General features: G+C 38.4%; 1 protein-coding gene across 11 annotated transcripts in view; it reads right to left on the reverse strand.

The window, feature by feature from the left end:
- Positions 1–1,004: 1,004 nt before the first annotated feature.
- LOC109857162 overlaps positions 1,005–20,620 on the reverse strand; it is a 31,916-nt gene continuing 12,300 nt past the window's right edge. For 6 of the 11 annotated variants that reach the window (XM_020433228.1, XM_020433227.1, XM_020433230.1 and 3 more), the window contains exons 12-29: positions 13,495–13,640; positions 12,853–13,120; positions 11,945–12,088; positions 11,503–11,685; positions 10,172–10,447; positions 9,903–10,073; positions 9,265–9,451; positions 7,952–8,218; positions 7,419–7,699; positions 7,109–7,303; positions 6,687–6,795; positions 6,029–6,208; positions 5,829–5,947; positions 5,373–5,549; positions 5,085–5,272; positions 4,505–4,890; positions 4,000–4,221; positions 1,005–3,756 (exon numbers count right to left, since the gene is read on the reverse strand). In XM_020433228.1, coding sequence (XP_020288817.1) covers positions 3,578–3,756; positions 4,000–4,221; positions 4,505–4,890; positions 5,085–5,272; positions 5,373–5,549; positions 5,829–5,947; positions 6,029–6,208; positions 6,687–6,795; positions 7,109–7,303; positions 7,419–7,699; positions 7,952–8,218; positions 9,265–9,451; positions 9,903–10,073; positions 10,172–10,447; positions 11,503–11,685; positions 11,945–12,088; positions 12,853–13,120; positions 13,495–13,640 — 3,678 coding nt within the window. In that variant the 3' untranslated portion in view covers positions 1,005–3,577. Of the gene's footprint in view, positions 3,817–3,999; positions 4,222–4,504; positions 4,891–5,084; positions 5,273–5,372; positions 5,550–5,828; positions 5,948–6,028; positions 6,209–6,686; positions 6,796–7,108; positions 7,304–7,418; positions 7,700–7,951; positions 8,219–9,264; positions 9,452–9,902; positions 10,074–10,171; positions 10,448–11,502; positions 11,686–11,944; positions 12,089–12,852; positions 13,121–13,494; positions 13,641–20,620 lie in introns of those variants that run through there. The other 5 variants (XM_020433226.1, XM_020433225.1, XM_020433232.1 and 2 more) reach the window with 4 other exon arrangements.

The raw sequence follows: 20,620 nt of genomic DNA on the forward strand, positions 1-20,620 counted from the left end.
GTGTTCGCAATTTTCAATTCTACAAAACGACGAAGGGAAATTTTTTATTTGATGCGCGTTTTTTTTTTTTTTTTTTTTTTTTTGTTGGATGTTGCGCGCATCATTTGTGACACAATCTCTCAATATAAATTCGCCTCTGTCTGTCTATAAATCTTATATATAACGTTACGTAATATATTGCACATTTTTTTATTATAATAATGTAATATTTTCCCAATATTACACTATTATAAAAATATCAAAAAATAATATAAAGGTGCTGATAATATAAAGATAACTTTAAAAATATAAATTAATGAAAAACGCATGTTCGTTCGAACCGCAGATCGACGTTCTGGACGACAACGTACGTAAATGTGTGCGTATGTCGAGTATCAATACATTATCAAATCCCAGTAATCGGCAATTGAATATCTATTTTCTATTTCATGATCGGGCGACGATTGTAGGCTCGAAACATCGAACGAAGACGTTAACGATTTTCTCGTGAACGATAATTCTGGGGACGCCCTGTATGTTTTTATACAATACACGTTAGTTCTATTTCCATGAAATCTTTGACTACTTTCTCGTTGCAAAAAATAATTCGATGATTATCGTAAGCGATCCCTGACGCAAGCGGTACCTTGTATAAGAAATAGGATCGCGCGAGAGTATCACCGATACCGATCAATAACGATCGAATATGTATCGATACTCAATTCAATTTCGCGGCATCTCTATGCATCTCAACAGGTCTCCTACGTAACTTGAGACATCATCCTCGGACTCATGACTAACGCCGAGGAAGATCTAAGCTCGCAATTATGTGATTCCGGATCCGCTAATCGATTTTCACAGCGATCAGCACTACAATCGATCCGTTTAACTGGAACCGTGTGTGAATCACAGATAAAAGGGAGATACCAAAATCGCAGATTCCTCGAACGAGAGTCCATCTTTTAACGAAGAATTTGGCACGTCGAGGTGATGTCTCAAGCACCGTTGGATTCGTGTGTGTCTTCTTTTTTTTTTTTTTATCCCTTTTATTGTCCTATTCACTGTATCGTGCTATAGAATTACTTAAACGTCTTCGTTCGATGTGAAGATCGACTCGTGATCGGCTCGTATGGCGCGCGTGACATCCACTTTTCTCGAGTATGCGTACATGTTGTATGTGGTGATGCGAGGTAAAAGGAAGTATTTTTTCTTCAGAATGTCGCAATATTTAAACATCTTCATTTTCAAAACATCCACGGAATAGTCTCGGAATATTTTGAAAATTATTTCTCAAAACTTAACATGTGCGCGCGTGTGTATGAGTGTTTTTTGTGTGTATTTGTGTGTGTATGTGTGTGTATGTGATTAGAACATTCTCAGCACATATTTTTGCGACATGTTCGCGCAAAATATATTCTTAGAACATTTCTATAAAACTCTTCTCGTCAAAAAGAGCGTTTCGAATCCTCGAATATCCTCCTCTGAAAGACATTCTCGGAGTTTTACACCACTTTTGCGTTACATGTCATGTGTGTGTGTGTGTGTTAATCTGTGTATATATATTTTTTTTTATTTATATATATTTTTGGTTGTATAGGTATACGTTTCTATGTGGATACTTTCTGTCGTCTAATTTACACGTATTAATCCCTCGATACCATTCTTAATTTATCGTAATACTCATTTAACAACGCAGTACATGTGTGTCGGATCATGCCGGATTATCGGGAAAATTAATTCCAGTGCCGGTACTATTATACCATCAATGCCCCTCTCGATACTGTTCGTCGCTTCTAATCGATATACACGGATTAGAGTCGAGTGTGTTGCGTACCATCTCTTTTATCTTCTGTTTTATTTTCCCGGCACATTACCGTCCTAAGTCACGGGCCTTGAATACATTTTCATCGTTACGCCGGCGCATCTCACCTCGCAACTTCGGTCTCGAGCACTCTGGCCATTTCTCTCTCTCGCTCTCTTTTTTTTTTTTTTCGTTCACATACACATTCATACACACATCCTCTTTTTTTCTTTCACCCTCTCACCACTCCCTCTTTCTCTCTCTCTTTCTTTACCTCTCTCTCTTTCTCTCTCTCTCTCTTTCTTTTATGTTCACTCATTCTCTTTCACATCTTAAGTAACGTTAAAAATAAAATCTGCTATATCGGCGAGGATGCTCGACCCTGAAAACAGGTTAATACGCGGCGGAACGTTTTTTTTTTTTTTTTTTTTTTTTTTTTTAAGGGGGGAACCGTGGACGACGTTACAATACAATTTCACAAACCCATCACACATTTTCCGCACTCTATATAATATCCCGCGTATATATATAGTATGTATACATATATTTTCTGTGTATATATATATATATGCGACATTTTATTTTAATGTAATTGATTTCTCTTTTAATCGCTAAAACTTACTCACTACGCGCACGAAAATCGCTTCTTCTTCAGTTTTTTGTGTTTTTTCTTCTTTGATCGTGTGTGGTTTCGCGTCAACTGGCGATCATCAATGTGATGTGTGATGCATATATCACGGTTTTATATAACAATAAAAAGATGAGAAGACCATATAATGTACGGTAGAATAATGAGAAACAACGTATCGAGCGCGCTACGCGCCCGATCGCGATCGCGACGTGTGTGTATAACACTTCATATAGTGACAATTTAATATCATTACATTATATACAGTCGTTTATCTGTCCGGCTATCGCGCCGCCGTCCACGCGGAAAAAAAGGAATCGAAAGCAACAACGAGAAACAAAGTTAGAAAAATGCGTAATGCAAAAATGAGAATTTAAAATTAACTCTCTTATATTTCCTAATTCATTCATCTCGATCGCTCTGGATAAAAGTCTTTTGCAAACGGTGCGGGAGAATTTCAAAAACGTTGAAATATTCATACACACACACGTGCCATTAAGTTTTATCCTTTCAAAGCCAGCAATTCACTCGGCATCACATCTCTTTCTAGTTTCTTCAAAAATTATTATCAAAAATAAAAAAATTACTCAACCATAAAAAATATATTAATAGTTATTTATCCTAATGTGAAAAATTACATCGTTTTTAATTAATTGAATGTGTCGCGAGACATAATAATTAAGAAGCGTAATAATGTTATATTCATATAAAAAAGAAATTATACATATTATATATATATATATATCTATATATATATATATATACATATATGAGTTCGATTAAATTCTTTAGAGAGAGTACAATAGAGGAGGCTTTAGTCGAGCAATCTCACTTATTCTCTCACGCAACACACACGCAACGCGCACGCAATCAAACGCGCGATTCCTCTGCTGGAAGACAAAAAACGAGGAAGAGAGCGGAGGGAGAAAGTAGCAGTTTTGTATTTCGCGTGAATTTTTCCACGTGGGCGGCGGACGTGTGTCTCTCGCGTATTGTTATCGCGTCGTGTGATACTCGCAATAATCAAACAATTATTTATGTGCATTACATATGACGATGATTGTTGGTTGTGTTTTTAATGATGACAATGAAACGATGACACAGTGGTGAATAGTGGCGGATCTTAACGATATTTCCTCGTTAGCGAGTCAACCTCGATATTATTCAACTTAAACGTGATTATTAAAGTTAGATTGTTGAGCACAATTGTTGATTTCTATTAGAGACTTTCGGGAGGCGCTGTGGCTCGAGCTCATGTCCGCGAACTCGCCGGCCGACTTACCCTTGCGCGGTAATGTGGTGGCCTCTCCCAAAGAAGGTAGCTCTCGTGGCTTCCAAATCGGCGAACCTGTTCAAAAACATTGCGATATGATACCAAGAGATTCATCTTTATCACGCGTCCCTTCTCCTTAAACAAAAACGAATAAAACGAAATAATTACACAATGTACAATTATTTTTATTGTCAATTCTGTTGAAGAAAGCAGCTTATTATTAATAAACAGAGTAGCGATCTAGATATGAATTTCTTTAATTAATTTTTTTTTTAGAGTCACACTAGCAACACTACTGCGATGACATAAGACACTCACCGAGTTCTTTGACGGTAGTGGGCTGGTAATTTTCGGGCTGATGAGAAGACTGGATCAATCTGGCCTGACTACCGGTGCTTCCCGCCGAGATGGTTGACGTGGTACTCAGCGTGAGATGATTGGGTGTGCGGCCGAGATTCGTCTTCTTCTCACCTAAAAAAGCCTGCGAATCTTCTTCACCTTCTGACTTTGTGCCCGAATCCATTTCCACTTTCGCTTCGCCTAAACCCGATAATGCAACAACACCGTGTCCGATAATTTTTAAAATAATAACATATATTTTTCACATTAAAAAAATAAGAAAAATAATAAGACGAGTCAAACGGATGTATGTGCAAAATTTTTTTTAACGGGTGTAAATTGCGAAACGACTAAGACCGCGTAGCCGAACACCGTGCGCCACATTACGCATTTTTATGCCAATGAACTAAATATATAAAAACCTCATTCATGAATGTTAAAAGGACTTTTGTTCGAAAACAAAATTATCGAAGTCTTATCTTACCGGAAGTGTCGCTTATAGTTTTACTTCTGGAACGAAACGTGGTTTGCTGCTGAATTGGCGCGTCCTCCTGATCCTTATCTTCCGAACTCTCGTGCTCCACCGGCTGTTTCGATTGGCTGTATTTGCGTTTGTGCGAACTTGCGAGCAATTGTTGCTTCATCGCTTTTTTCGAGAGCGTGCCCGGTATGACCGCACCATTTCCGTTCTGACCCTGGCCGGTTTGCTGCTTGTCGAATTTCTCCACATGGCCGGTTGACATGCGCGGCGCCATCGACATCGGTGCGTGACCCATGTTCTGTTTCGTCGAGGGTATGCTCATGTTTCTTACCGACTCCCGAATAATCTGTCGGATTGTCTTCAAAAACGCGTTTCGGAATTCCGTTGTACTGTAGAAGAACAACAATTTTAAGATCGTACTTGTGACAAAATTTATCTTTTTCCTATATTAGTAATTTATTAAAGTTCTCAAAAACAAATACTATGTTTCTCAAAAAAAGTAAATGTAGAAGTAGAGCATTCGTTCTAATATCTATAGTTCAATAAATATAAAACGTAAAAAATAAGACATTTTTAGATATACCTGTTAGAGAGCACGTATACTTTTTCCGATCTTCTCTGTAATTGACTCCTTAGATGAATCAATTCCCACAAAAAGTGGGATTCCATGTCTTTGGCAGAACTGGCTCTGACTTGGACTTCTGTCACCGGGATCAATACTTGGTAACGAATGATTTCCACCTCGCTGGAGTTAGCTTTTGTTGAGACCCCCTGAAAATGCATGAGCAAATTTCTTTAATATCGAGAACGTTTTTCAAACAACACAGTAGAAGTGAATTGATTTAGAAAAACACAATATGCGAATATTTACCATGAGTTTCTTTTTCTGTCTCAATCTTTCCTTGCACAGGAACACGACGGCCGATTTAAATACGAAGCACATCGCGTGCAATTCGAGACCCTTCTTTATTTTACCGAGGAAGTCGGAAATATTGAGCCACTCGACGCCGCCGTAATATAAAAGATCGCCCGGACTTAAGTCGATCGGCTATCGAACAATTGAATCGAGTATTACTTATCTTAAAAATTATTATTCCTTGAGACTAAATATTTACATGTAAGTTGTAAAATATAGTTAGAAATGTTAAAATAATATAATCAAAATAATATAACAAAGATCAATATAAAAGAGCAATTTTTATTTTCAATAAGTTATTCATCTTTCACGATTATTATCTTTCTGACTTTTACGCAATATATAATAAAATATCGTTATAACAGTTTTTTTTTTTTTTTTCGAATAGACGAATATCGAAATTAAACTCACCTGTTTGCAAGATTTTTGGTGTTGCCTGAAGAGATGATCGAAAATAGCGCCGTATTCTTCGTGAATTCTCTGCATCTCGTTTATGTGTTCCGCCACCTTCTCCATGCCTTTGAGCGCCTCTGCAATTTGAGTTTTTACGCAATTAGACACCTAATGACGCCTCGAGTTGTTCATTACGCTCGCAATATCGCGCCAATTACCGATTAAATGTTGATGTTCCTCGCTCCGTTCGTCAGTGAGATTTCTAAGCTGCTGCAACAGCAGCGGATACTTGAGTATTCTTTGTATAGGTTTTATCAAGTACGATTCTAAGGTCGATGAGTGTTGCTGCCGAGGATTTCTCGCTTGCAGGAACTCTTGTAAAGCTTGATTTCCCTCGTCTGAAATTGTTCATTATCCTTAATAAGGTATCGGAAGATTGCTTCGTTCTCGCAAGTCCGTTGTAATTACGCTAAATGTGATTTTTTTTTTTCTTACAGAAAAAGAAATCTGTCTCGGTATAAACTCGCCGTTAAAATTAAGACCTTTGCAGTAACGGGGAAGAAAATGTCAAGCGATAATATAAATACGGGATATAGGAAAACTTAAATTATCTATTTAAATATTTAATCGCGCAGTGTCTATTTGTGTAAAAATGTCACTTCTTTGCAGAAAGTTGACATGAATAATAAAATCGAAGTACTTTCTGCGACATATTTATAGAGAAAAACGAAGGTTGGTATTCAGAGATCGGATATAGTTATTCTCGGCGAATAAATTATCGATCGCGAAGGATATTAGGCTGATGTTGAAGAAACGAAAGTTGTTCGTTGCAAAAAAAAAAAAAAGAGATAGATACTTTTAAGAGAAAAAACTTACTTGGATGTAAAACCTTCTGAGCCTTCGAGTGACTTGCGCAAAACGAGCTGTACAGCTTGAAGTGATTTACGTAATATAAGAAGGCACTTCCAATGGAAAACAGGACTCCCTGTGCAACAAAGAAAAGCAATATTGAAATATAAAGTTTAAAGCAGCAAACTTATACTTGCTTGAATGTTTGTTAGTTTACGACAGCATTTGAAGTTAATAATATTTGAGTCGTCAAAACACGAAGGTGAATATATTCTGCTATAAAAAAATATAAAAAGAGAATTGTAAGATATTGAGAATATTTAATAACTCGACTCTCTCTCTCTTTCAATTTTCCCATGTTTTGTGGAAAGATAAAAATTTAAATTTATATATAAGAGATACAAACACAATAAAGTTATTATATTATAAGACACAAAAAAAATTCGCACCTTAAATTGACTCGGATGGTCAAAGTTGTTGAAATCGGCCTCCATCTCGATAGCGTGATCGAGATTCTGCAGGAACTGTCGTTGAAACGTGACGATCTCCTGAATATTACCGAACAGCGCGTTGATCTCCGCATTCGACAGGAAAGTTTCACGTTTAAGGGGTTCCAAATAGTTCTCCAGCAAATTATTTAAATTCTAAGAACACAAGAACGAAAAGAAACTCTCGTTTAGAAACTTCTCTATTTAATTACGCGTATTTACAATATATTTTTCAATGTTCTAATCAACCGTATTATACAATTGCTAGTACCTTTACATAAGTTCGTTCAGTCTCAATCAATTCTAAAATCACTTTCTTCAGCTTCTCAGCGTCGCTAAGTTGCCGACTCGGTGTGAGAGCCTGCGAATGAGAACTAACGACACTTCCGGTCGGACTCGACTTTCTGGTCTCACCGGGCGAACGACAGATTCCTGTCACCTGTTCGGCAGTCTTCAAAAGATTCTCGATCTCGAAGGAATTTGTCCGCGAGGTCTGCTTGCTGTTCTCCATGTGAGCAGCCGACGTGCATTCCTGCATAATATTCTCCTTACCTGCGTAACACATCGTAAAATGCCATGTCATATTGTAAAATGTTGTAATTTCACTTCCTCAGCAAAATAACATTAAGTTACATGTTATTTTGCTGAAGAAGTGAAATTACAACATTTTACAGTAATAAGACATAAATTTTATTCTTGTTATATGACACTTTGATATCACTTTGACTCGTATTATTTCTCGTTATTCGAGAGAATAAGGAGTTACTTTCTTTTAACGAGATCTCTCAGAATCTAAATACTCACTCCACCCGGGTGCCGGAACAATTAAACCGGAAATCATCTCCTCGCTTATGACCGGTGGATCGGAGGGAGGCGGCGGACAGACCAGGCTCTCGATTATGTCATCAGTGACTCGCATAATGCCCGTGAGATCCGGTGGCTCGGTTCTCGAAGATCGCATCATCATGCAAAGGCCGAACTCTTCTTGCAGAAGGCTCTCCAAGTGCATCATATCAAGATCGCTCACGATGGCGCCGTTAATTACCATAATCTCATCGCCCTTGATAATTCCTGAAGAAAACAAAACAAAACAAAACAAAAAAAAAAAAAAACAAAATTGCATTACAATAAAGAACGTGCGCAGGAATTTTCCAAATTTTTTGTAGAGATGTATGTACAATTAACATTAGCCGGTATTTTATAAATTTTTATGTTGAATCTTCAACGTTTTTCTCTACTCTTTGCAATTCACCGCTTTAACGAAGACGATCGACTGCTCGGCTCGGTATCTTTCACGATTATAATAAGTTGCTCCTTTCTGTCGTGCTTAACGAGTAAACTGTTAGATAAATTTAGACAGCTTACGCGGAAAGGCGGCGCTAAATGTCATTTGCTGATTTGTTTGCGCCTGCGGCTCTAAGCCGCCACCCCACCCTATACCGCAATCTTTATATGTACCACATGTATATGTATGTATTTTTACTTTATGTATATATATTTCTTTTTTTTGCGCGTATTATATACGCTTCATTTAGCCACAAGCACGAGACTTTGCTCAACGAGCGAGCGAGCGAGGCGTGAGAAATCGATGACTTTCAATGGCGTCCTTACACATCCTGACACGGTCTAAAAAATTAATACCGCGTATCTTACCGTCCATCATCTTTTGATGATCTGTAAGAAGTTTAAACCGAGAAAATAGAGAAGCGAGATATGAACTATCTATTTTGTGGAATGCTGCACTATTTTTTTTTTTTTTTTTTTTTAACGTATTTACACCGCACTAATAAGATACAAACTGTTTCTTGATGCATTAAACTTTGATCGCATAAATTTGATTTGTTCGTAATTGACTTTAATAAAGAAACCTAGATAAACGTCACTGTCATCCTTAACATCGCTTTTGCGGCAAATTTGTGCGGCTTATAAATAGTCATGACCGAGTGTGAAAAAAATAAAATAATCGCTGATAAATAATAACACGAAATAAAAAAGCCTTGTAACGTATATGAAGAATAGAAAAAACAACCTTGTAACGATAGATGAAACTTTTAATCGTTGAGCTCGAGGGACGTTTATTTTAGTTTATTGGTTGTCCTAGATAAGGGGGTGCTTACCGTTTTGCATGGCGACACTTTTGTCTTCCACTCTACTAACATAGCAGCACAGCTCGTCCTGCCTGTCGGAGTTTTCTATAAGCTCCGCCTCGACGGAGAAACCCCACATTTGCTCTAAAGTGTTTCTTTGTAATTCCACTTGATATAAAATCTTAGCGCAAACTTCCACGATTTCGTGCGTATGCCACTGGAGGAAATGCAGAAAAACAATTTTATCTTAATAGTGTCTCTATTTCCATATAGTAAAGTTTCATTACTTAATCGCATAGTCATTAGTGATTACTTCAAGTTTTCTGTTTTCAATTATATTTATTTTTAAAGAACAGTGACTAAGAAAAGAAAACTCTAATTTTCTTCACTTAAAAAAATCGCGTGATAAAGAAGGTAGTGTTATTTTTTAAATTAATGTTTTTGATTTTCTTTCTGACTCTGCTAAAAAATCATTAATTTCTTTTTTTATATTTGACCAGTATTATTTTTAAGAGATTAGTAAATAACGTTATATTACTTTTAGCGTGCACGCACGCTCTTAGTATTTTTATAAATATATACATTATTAATTATGTTTATTAGTGTAAATGCATTTCAAATATATATTTTTCTAGAGAGAATATCTAAAAATTTATCACATCACTTACATATGTTTCTATCAAATCAGTTCTGTGTGGCACAAAGTAGTTGTGGTCCTCCATATCTCGCCGCTTCTTCACGCGTACGAAGTGCTCCATCGGATTTAGGTTCTTCCTGGTGCACGCGCTCGCCAGGAATTCCTCGACAGTCATACCGTCGCGCAGAAACACCGATACGTGCTGAAACAACAAACGAAAAACACCGGATCGCGTTTGATTTATCCTTATCTCGCTTTAAGGTTAATTGTTTAAGGATTATAGAATTTTAATCAACTCACCCGGCGTCCTGATGATCGTACCTGATTTTCCGGCACGGACACCTTCACGCTCTTCTCCTCGTCTCTGGACGAGATTTGCAATGAACGTCTGCTTGAACCGCTGTTCGACCTGGACAGCAGCGGCGGCCTCCTCTTCGTCGCTCCACGACCCGCCAATAAATTATTTAGCAAGGATGGACTACGCGCGCAAATAAACGCGTGAAAAGACGACACCGTGAACACGCCTAGCTTGTTCAATGTCTGTTTTGTAGCGCGAGACACGTGTGTCAGAAGACTCTGAAGAAGAAAAGAGATGAGGACGTTTATTTATCTTGATGATGTCGTTTTGCATTAATAAAGAAGAAACACTATAAGTATATATACACAACAAATGGAATAAACGGAATAAACTTATAAATTTATATAAAATTGTAAAATATTTTGCGTCTTTTAAAAATGAGTTTATGTAAATTTCTAATCTTTTTTATTATAAATATTATGATTTGCTGTTTTATATGTAATCGCAAGAATGTTAATTTTATCGTACTACTATAGCGCATTTCGTTCTCTCTCTCTCTCTCTCTCTCACTTTTCTTTCTCTTTCTTCTGCGCGCGTAACGATCGATATCACTCGTCACGGAATGACGCAAATTAGATGCTCGTAATGCAGATGAATCTCTTCTGAATTCAAGGCACTTACGTTAATTTCCCGACTGACAAGTTTCGAAATTCGCGTGTAAGATTGCAATCGTAAATAATTTCGCAATAGATGTCCTAATTGCGCGCGTAGTATAGATGACAAGACGAGAGTTTTCAGACAATTTCAGCGACTCGTCGCGCTCTCGGTGAACAATACAACGAGATTGCTGCGCGCAAATGTTGTTTACGATCGAAAAGCCGAGAGTATTGGCTTTTCCAATGCTACAACGAAAAGCTAAATCAATACTCTTCGTTCGATTGTGATTGTAAACGACATAACGTTCCCGGTTTTACCTCGTCAAACATTTGACAAACGTTTAAAACGAAAAAAAAAAATATATAAAAAAAGCTCTCCGAATTCTTTCTCGCAAGAAAAATGCACTTGCGCGTCTAGTAAACGTAAAAAATTCAAACCATTAAATCAAAAACAATCAGAAAAATATAGAATTTCGTTTTTTTTATATAAATTTGTCACATATAATAAACAGAAAGAAATTATATATGAAAAATCGTGAAACGCGCATGAAAATAGAAGATTTCACGATATCGAGATATTGCGTATAATATCTCCTGATAGTTTAAAGTTTTGATGCAATTATTATAAAATTCTAATTTTTTTCTAATTATTTTTTACAACAATCTACAGTGCTTACCTTTGGATTGGGCAGTTCGCCACTTTGTAAACTGGCCATATAGCACCGCAAGCGGAATTGTTCGCAATGTAATCGCTCCAGATTCTCTTCCCACTGTATTATTTGATTGTTAATTTGCTGCTTAGTGTCAACGTCAGAAACTACTGATTGCTGAAGATCCGCCATGTGTTTCATTTTGTGATCCTGCAAACGTCGATGTCAATTAATGATTTCTTTATTTATGTAAAAAAATAAAAGAACACTGTGCGGAAATAATGATAAGATTCTTTTCTTAATTGTTTTTATAGAAAATTTTTTAGAACATTTAAATTTATTAAAATCAATTCTATACACGTTTTGTTCTATCTGTTATTACTGTTTGTATAAATTTTCTGTAGAGGACAAATAAGTTGGAATCAAAACAAAATAATGTAGATTGATTTCGATGTTTTTTTTAACGTACCGACTCAATCGCCTTCTCCAAACGGAAAATCTCCTCCTGCAACAGATGCAACGTACCGGTCTTGCCGCGATGACGCGCGAACGCGGCGGCACATGCCGAATGAATACTGTTTACCCAATTTTCTAACTCCACTTGACACGGCGCCTAAAACAAAGCGAGACACAACGTGGTTTTTTTTTTCGAGCGAAAATTTCAACTTTTAATAATTACGATCGCTCGACGTAGTAGGTAGCTTCAGAATTGATTGTTTCAAGGTATAACGTGCACGACTTCCATATTTCCAAGAGATTTAAAGTGGCGGTAGGAGAGTTTTTAAGCACTTCAACTGCACAGGCTATTAAAAGTTCGTTGTTGCGTGATAAAGGAATGAATATGTGTGTGTGTGTGTGTGTAAGTGTATATATGTACGACGAGGTTAATCAAATACATCTAGTTAGGGCAGAGAAGTGATTTACTGAACTTTCGCGGTTACTGAACTCTCTCAAGAATATCGAATGCGAAAATAAAATTGAGGTATATAAGAATTGTTTCTTTTATTTTCCGAGTTCTGTGTAATAAACTTTTACTTCAAATTTTAATTTTATATTATACGCAATAATTTATTCAACGTTTTATAATAAAATGTACCTTCAGAAATTTATCTTCCAGAAAACGACATAAAAAAGCAAATTTTTATTGTGGTAATTACGTAATTCTGTTTTGTTTATTTATTTTTATCACTATTATATATTTAACTATAAAGATTCAAAGAGAGATCGTACATATAATGTAAAGAATAATTTGTTGTAAAAATCATGGAAGTTATATATCTCGTGTAGTTTAATATAAATAAATATATATATTTTTTATAGTATTTTTTTATGCACTTATATTTAGTATAAAAGTGAAAAGGAAAAAATTTTTCTTACTTGAAATAGATAGGCGTCCCCGAACGCGGTGCTGAGACAAAATATGTAATCCCTCTTTGGATGCTCGGGAATCGGCTGCATAATCGCACCATCGACGATGATAAGATGTTTAGGTGCTGCCTCCGTGGCTTTGCTTTCTTGAGAATCACAAGGATAAAAAAGAAGCGTAGTACCCTTTAAACAAACCCAGTAGCCTTTCCAGCCTCTCTTCCTGGCAAGTTCGATCTGATGCTTCTTGCGCAATAACCATTTCTTCACACTGAGAAATCTATAACCAAAATATTTTAATTACATCTGATATTTGATGCTTTCGCGGTGTGTTGTATTAACATACAAAGATGTTTTTTCGGGTTCGAACCGCGTTAGTGTCATTTTTATACCGACGTTTCGTGAACATTTCAGCTCACTTCATCAGGGTTTAAGGAGCAACCTGATCCTAAGTGAATTCTTGAACTAACATCAAAAATGTGTGATTCAGAAAATTATTTTCTCGTAAACTTTATATATTTTTTTTTATCGAAAGGAATATATTTAACACCGAGAGACTCCTGTGTTTTTTCTTCAATACTTTTACTACTTATTATTTCACGCTTATTATATTACAAGGAATAAACTGATAATGACTCCGAAGTGATAACGTACCCTGATTTCCGAACTGCACCGGTGCAATTGAATGAAGCTGCGGCCGTTCCAGTCTGCTTTCCACGATAGGGCGAATTTATGACGCTCTCGCCATCATCATCGTCGCTGACGGCGGTGGTGAGTGACATCCTATCGTCGTCCGACATCTAGAAAATACGTCAGACGTTTCGTAATCTTGATCTACAAATGACGCGCGCGCTTCATCGGTGAAACAGTCGAGACAGACAAATGATTCCACGTCAAATAAAACAAAAGTTTAATCAAATATTTTAATTATTTTTAATTATTCCTCATCGTCGCTCTTTGGTCGCTTTATATACAACAATAATAACACATAGTGCACGTGGAATCATCTGTAGTAGAAGGGAACGATGCGTAATGTACAGAAAAAAAAAGTGAAAATGTGCGTATTGTGCGATTACATCGTGAAACGGAAAATGATACTGATGAAAAATTATGAATCATATGCAGAGGTAAGATCTATTACTGATAATGACAAGATGCTTTATGTACAGAATTCGTTGAGAGTGCTTTGTCTATCTAGAAAGTGCATACTTAGGAATTGCAAAAATTGTGAATTACGTTATTATATTATTGTGTAAAATATATGGATACGTATAAATCTGTGTTTCAATACGACTGATCAATTTGCAAAAACAATTACACTTACACAAAGATCGCAATCAATTTAAAAAAACGACTTTGTTATTTGCAATAATTATATTCGCTGTATATCTTTTATAATTAATTTTGTGTGCATCGATTTATATCTATATTATTATTCTATAATTATTCTTTTATCGCGACTGTTATTGTATCACTAATTAGTTAATTTAGTTAAGTCCTACCCGCAAAGTAATAATTACTATATATATATATATATAAACGCATTAAATAAAAAAACATTATTAAAACTCAGAGGTACATTCAGATTATCAATAATCGATAGATGCAAATAAATTTTATAGCTTTTAGTCAGCGCATGCTAAGTTAACGATAGCAACTAGAGCACCGACGCAAGACAAACTTCAGCGAAAACTCCAGCTTGGAAGCTCGTTTTTTTTAATTGCACAAGATCACGGTCGTTTTAAGAATTTGTGTCAGCACATGCCAGAATCGATATTTTTGCTCGCGTTTCACAGCGAGCAATAATTATGTCGTGAACGCAAAATGCTTTATCTAATTGCACCGCGCTTTCGCTGTCCATCCCCTCGTTATTTTCGCTCATTATTTCACGCGTTTTGAATACAATTCCTAATTTGCAAACAAGTATTCTCAATGATATGATCTTTCAGTTTGTGTGTGTGCTATTCTTCAGCGCATGAAGGCCAATCCTTTCCATGTCTCTTATAAAATCAAAAATTAAAAAATTTTCTCTTCTATTTCCGCCTTTGTACGTCGATGAATTTTTTCATCCAATTGATTTTTTGTTACGAGTTCTTTTCTCACTCCGAAGAGTTAAATATATGCAATGAATATGAAGAATGAGATATATATGATTTTGAATGATGCGATTAAGTCAGGGAGTCGACGAACGAAAGACTCATTTTTTAGAACCTCGGCGCAGACTTTGACTCTCTGCCAAAGTCACCTCTCTACTCTCGCTTCTGCCCATGAAGCAACATGCCAATAATACGAGAGAGAGAGAGAGAGGATCCAAACGAGGATACATCCTGGTAGTGCGATCGCCGCATACACGGGAGTACAGCGGAAACATACAGGGGCATAACAATATCAATCAATATACGTGAGACAAAAAAAAAACATTCTTTCGGAAGAGAATAGAGAGACTCGTGGTCTCTACCTTTTTCGTGATATTCGTCATGCCGCGGAGCCTCTCGCGTATTCCCCTGAGGCTCTCGCCGGCCCAGAAACTTACGACTCTTCTGAGAAAGTCGGCGTTACACGCGTCCGCCGTCATGTGCGGATGATAGTGGCAGTAGCAGCCCTCCTTGAGCAGCTTCATGTTGTTCTCCGCGCTTCCGTTTATCTTCAACATAATTTCGCGACGTGCCACGCTAAGACCGTCGATGTAGCGTTGAGCCCAGGTGCTGAGCGCGCCGTTCACCAGTCGCAGCAACTTCTGATAGTATCCCTCGCCCTGACCGTATCTCACCTTCTCCTGCACGTTTCGACAATTGAACCAGTACAATCGTCGCGACTCGTTAATGCATATCACGCTTATCGTGTGCCTGCGGCACCAGCAGAAGTACTTCCAGCAGCGTCGCCGATGTTGCGTCTTCAGATCCGTGTAATTCTCGTCGCTCGGGTCCAACAGGTCCAAAGTGCTATTCGTACACTTGATCGACCATCTCGGCTCTACCATTATTTGTCGTCGTTTCTCCTGTCTGATGACTGAACGAGGAAGAGGCTGGGCGACTTCCCAGGTTAAAGGAAGACTGCCGGATGACGACCTGAGATTCTCAGGTTCTCGATGACGAGGCGAAGCGATTTTGCCGTCGGCTCATAATGTCTCGTTTCTTCTCCGGTGATGTTATTATTGTCTCACGGACGGCAGAAGGATCACCCACGTGGCTTGGTCAGATATTTTCCCAGCGATCGATTGTCATCGGTGTATAAGCTCAGTGGTGTGTGTGTGTGTGTGTGTTTGTTCTCTTCGAGAAATGCGTTTTTGTACTCCCACAACCTTATCAGGTCGATCTTCTCGAAATATTTGTCGCTAATCACATCAGGTGTTAGCGACACCTCTGTTCGATTCGAATTACTACTATAGAGTCTGAGTCATCAAGCGTCCTCTTTTTTTTTTGTTTTTTTTTTGTTTTTGTTTTGTGCACGCTCTTGTGGTGAGAATTGCGAAATAACCGATATATTCCAGAAGCCGACCGACAATAAAATAGCTGTTGCTCGATAAGATTGGTATCAGGTGGTATCGGGTTTTTACCTAACGTACGATAAATTTTATTTCGAATTTAAAATAATTATTAATAAAGTTTTTTCTATTTTTAAGGCAAACGTCTTTTGCACTATTAAGATTTATCTTCGTCACAAAGATGCGCCATGTCCTCTCAGCTCTGCGACTTTCTCTATTTAAGTTGTTAAATCTAGCTATTCAAGAATCTAAAGTGCGGACGATGACGCACGAAGAAGTACACGAGAGCACCGCAAGTATCCGCAGGTACTAATTACGCAGAAAAAATTCCACTAAAACTCTTCTCGAGAAGCTTTCTTCGAGAAGATCCGTTCGCGACAAGCTGAAAACATCGTCAACACTCAATGCCGGATGATTAATGCGGACGATGCCATTCAACTCCCGCCTTTTCGGAAACGGGATTGCTTATATATATATGTAGAATATTCAATAATTTTTTCTACCTCTTCTTTCTTTCTTTCTTTCTCTATATACACACAATAGAAACAAACTCTCCATAGAAAAATACTTCTCTTCCTGTTCTCTGCTTAAGTATACATATAGATATTTTTTTTTTCTTTTCTCTCTCTCTACGTTGATTTTCGCTCATCCGCTGTTGATTTTCTTTCGTTCCCGCTCATCGTTATCGGTGTTACATGTCCTTCCGAAGCGTCGATTTTTCCCCGGATAAGAAAAGACGCGAAACTATTATTATTTTAGTTCTCTGAAAACTCACACATCCCCTTTTCGGTTCACGTTCCTTTCTTTGCTCTTCGTACTTTCGTCTTTTCTTTCAATTTTTCTTGCGCAATATAAAGGGGAATGATTCGGCCTTGTGCAAATTGTGAAATCAGTCGTTCGCCGATCGCGAACCTACCTGTTCCCGATTCTACGGAAGTAATATCATGACGGAAATCAGTTTCGAAACGATCTCGCAAGGGAAGGAAAGAATCCAGGTACCCAGTGGCATAAAATTGCCATCGTCGAAAGCACACTATGATACGCCTCCACACGTCACTCCCGCATTGTCACGTGCGACCGAATTCCGAGACCGCAGAGCAGCGACCACCGCGTGTGTATATTGTGCCTCAAATTTCAGTTCTCCCGCATTGTGACGCAAGAATTCATCGCATCAGTTGTTTGAGAACGTTGTCTCGTTTTAACGCGATTATCTATATCTTCACACAATTAATTGCACACGACAAAAAACAATTAGAATTACGAATCGAAGAAGTTAGACATTTTCTTTTTCAACTTCTGAGTGACATTTCTCGGAAGAAACTAATCGTATATGAATGTTTTCTCCGTCGGGTCTTTCGATCGAAGTCTCCTCCAAGTGTGTTTTCCGATTCACTTCTCAAAGAGACTTTTGCCGTTGTTTTCCGAGCGCGATGTGAAACATTCGGTTGACAATCCGACGATTAAAAACACAGAGACCGGCGCCGATCGGTGCGGAGGAGTTTCGTGAAATATATTCGTACTCAGAAAGCTGCGAACACATTCGTAGGGAGGCGTATTTCACGCGGAAATGCACATCGCGCAAATGCGTGCGTCTTCCCCGCGTTCACCAGTTTAGCGGGCCGGGCAACGTCGTTGGTGTTGCTGTCCTGGGGGATGCAACCCCGCGCGCGATGCGACTCGGCGACTTTCGGCGCCCGCGCATCGGCGCGTCAGCGGCGCCGCTTCCCTCGGAGGAGCGCGTCCATCCAGCAGCGGTGCAAGCCGCGGTGGATGCTGCGAAAGAGGGAGAGAAGAGCTCTGTCTCGCGTGTGCTGCTGCGTCGCGCTCGTTCTTTTTCCCGGTGCGTGTGTGCCGTTAATACACGCTCGTCGATCGATGAGCCACGCTGCGCGCGGACTCGCCGACGTAGGATACCGTCATCACCGCGAAAGGAATCTCTTATTTTATACCGTTGAGATAAGCGGGCGAAATCGGCGGTACCGATCGCTATTGCATCCGATCACGAACAAGAGCTTCCACTTCTCGGACAGGGTACTCTTTTTATTGTTTTTCTCGCTTGCTCTCTCTCTCTTTTCTCTCTCTCTCTCTCTTTTCTCTTTCTCTTTCGCTTCTTTTCGTTTCTTCTCTTTCTCTCCGCCTTATGCAAACGGATGTCACCAAATTCGCAGCCGCGAACGCGCTTCGCTCCGAACTGCCGCTGGAAAACAGGGAAGAGGAGCTGCTACCGCGAGGGGAATCAATACCTCAGTCCTTGTGGTAGTTGAAGGGGGATTGCAGGCGCGAGGGAGGAGGAGGAGGTGGTGGAAAAGTAGAGGCAGCAGTGGAGGCAGCGGTGGTGGCAGAGAGGGATACCCGAGGGGTGAGGATGGGTGGGTACACTGGGATATATTGGAAGTTCCTGCGATCCCGAGGGTGGGGGAGCTACGCTTCGGAAGCAAAACGAGCGAAAGGGGTGGTATGCACCGCTCAAGGTGTGAGAGAACGGGGTGTGGAAGGGAAACACGACGCGCGCTGCACGATCGTCATCAATCGCTGGGACGCTAACAGCCGAGTGTATCGCTGACCTGGAGATCCGACATGTTTGAGGAAACTAACAGTAAAATAAAATATAAAAAAAAAAATGTGTGGGGGGTCTCGACGAATCGTATCACGAATCAATTTCACCAACTGTCTAAGTGCATTTCTACAAAAAAAATTTGCCAGTTTTCCAGAGTCACGCGCGCGTTCTCGTATACATATGAATTTTATTTTTAAACATCAAGGATTCAAGAGCGAAGAGATTTTGATGCGTTAAATAAAAGAGCTTTCAAGCGTTTTGACTCTCGCTTTCTTATTTTCCTTCGCAAAAGCATGGATTTCCTTTGATTTCAAAGAAACCGACCTTTTTCCTCTCGTAAGATTAATTTGTTCTGGAGTGTGTAAGTCTCTTTTTTTCCTATCGTATCGGGCTTCTTCTTCGCACTTACTTCTTTAAGTATTCTACAGCAAAAGATGCAATAATTTTATTTCGAGCAAAAGATGTAATAATTTTATTTCTTAATATATTATATTTTCAACAAATATATAATAACTCTATTTTTTTTTTTTTTTTTTAACAATGTCACTTTTAACAAAAATAAAGAAAAATATCTGCAGCTATGTGGACACAAAAATAGACCGATGCACGAGCTGCACGTCAAACAGCGATGAGTTGCATTCATCGCGATCGATTAAATGCGCAACGCGCCGATGTTCGATTGTTATTTATTCGCATCTCTTTCATTCGCGCTTTGCGTCACGTAAGCGCGTACATACGTATGTACATACTTCATTTTTGCCGTCGCAGAGAGAATCGAGAGAAGAAGATTGAAAAAAAAAAAAAAAATTCTACGCGGATTATATATAACAGGTCGCGCGCATGCGAACAACGTAAAGTTTTATTGAATTTTATGGTGTAGTTCTCCTCTCGTAACTTGGAGATATAAGAATCGCCGGTTGTAACACGTATATCGTGTGCGACGTGTGTCTCCTTGTATCACATCTCACGAGATCAATTTACATACACGCAAACGGTTCCGATCATAATATTTTTGCAATTGTGTACCGCTTGATGATGATTTTTCGCATTAACATCATCGCTAATGCGAATCGTTATAATGGCGAGGTGACGGGGAAGCGCCAAAGTCGCGGAAGACGATGTGTGTTTGCGCATGTACCTGTTGGCGCAGGCCGCTGCTCGACTTGTGCAACGGTGCAGAGGTACTCTCGCGTCTTATTTACTTGTATACGTCGAGCAACGGGCTTGGCCCGCTAATCTCGGCGCGACCTATTAACCATTAAGCGCGTGTCTCTCTGCGCACAACATGCCGTAAAAGCACCACCGACCTTTTTATAAGAGGCAGAAAATATAGTGTAGAATTTTTTTTTCACAAAACACAAGAGATTTCTCTTCTCTCAAGTTTTGATTCTTACTCTCTCGCAAAATTCTTTAAGTAACTATTCAATATAAGTGGTTTTTAATTATCTAGATCTTTTTTTTAAGTTATGTCTCTCTTTCTTTCTCTCTCTCTCTCTATCTATCTTTCTCTCTATCAAGTCCATTTAAATTGAGATTTTAAAAACGTATGATATATCTCTTTAAACATTTGTTTTTGTTTTCTTTGTCTTGTTTCCTGTATCATAAAAATACGCGAAGTTTTTTATTTTAAGTTCCACTGACACACATATCTTTTTTAGCTCCGAGAACACATACGCGTGACAAATTTATCTCGCGGTTTTTAAAATTCTGTTTATAATTGAGTAAGTTGAGCATTTAAT

The sequence above is a fragment of the Pseudomyrmex gracilis genome, unplaced genomic scaffold, assembly GCF_002006095.1.
Source record: "Pseudomyrmex gracilis isolate BER0280 unplaced genomic scaffold, ASM200609v1 scaffold_149, whole genome shotgun sequence".
NCBI lineage: Eukaryota > Metazoa > Arthropoda > Insecta > Hymenoptera > Formicidae > Pseudomyrmex > Pseudomyrmex gracilis.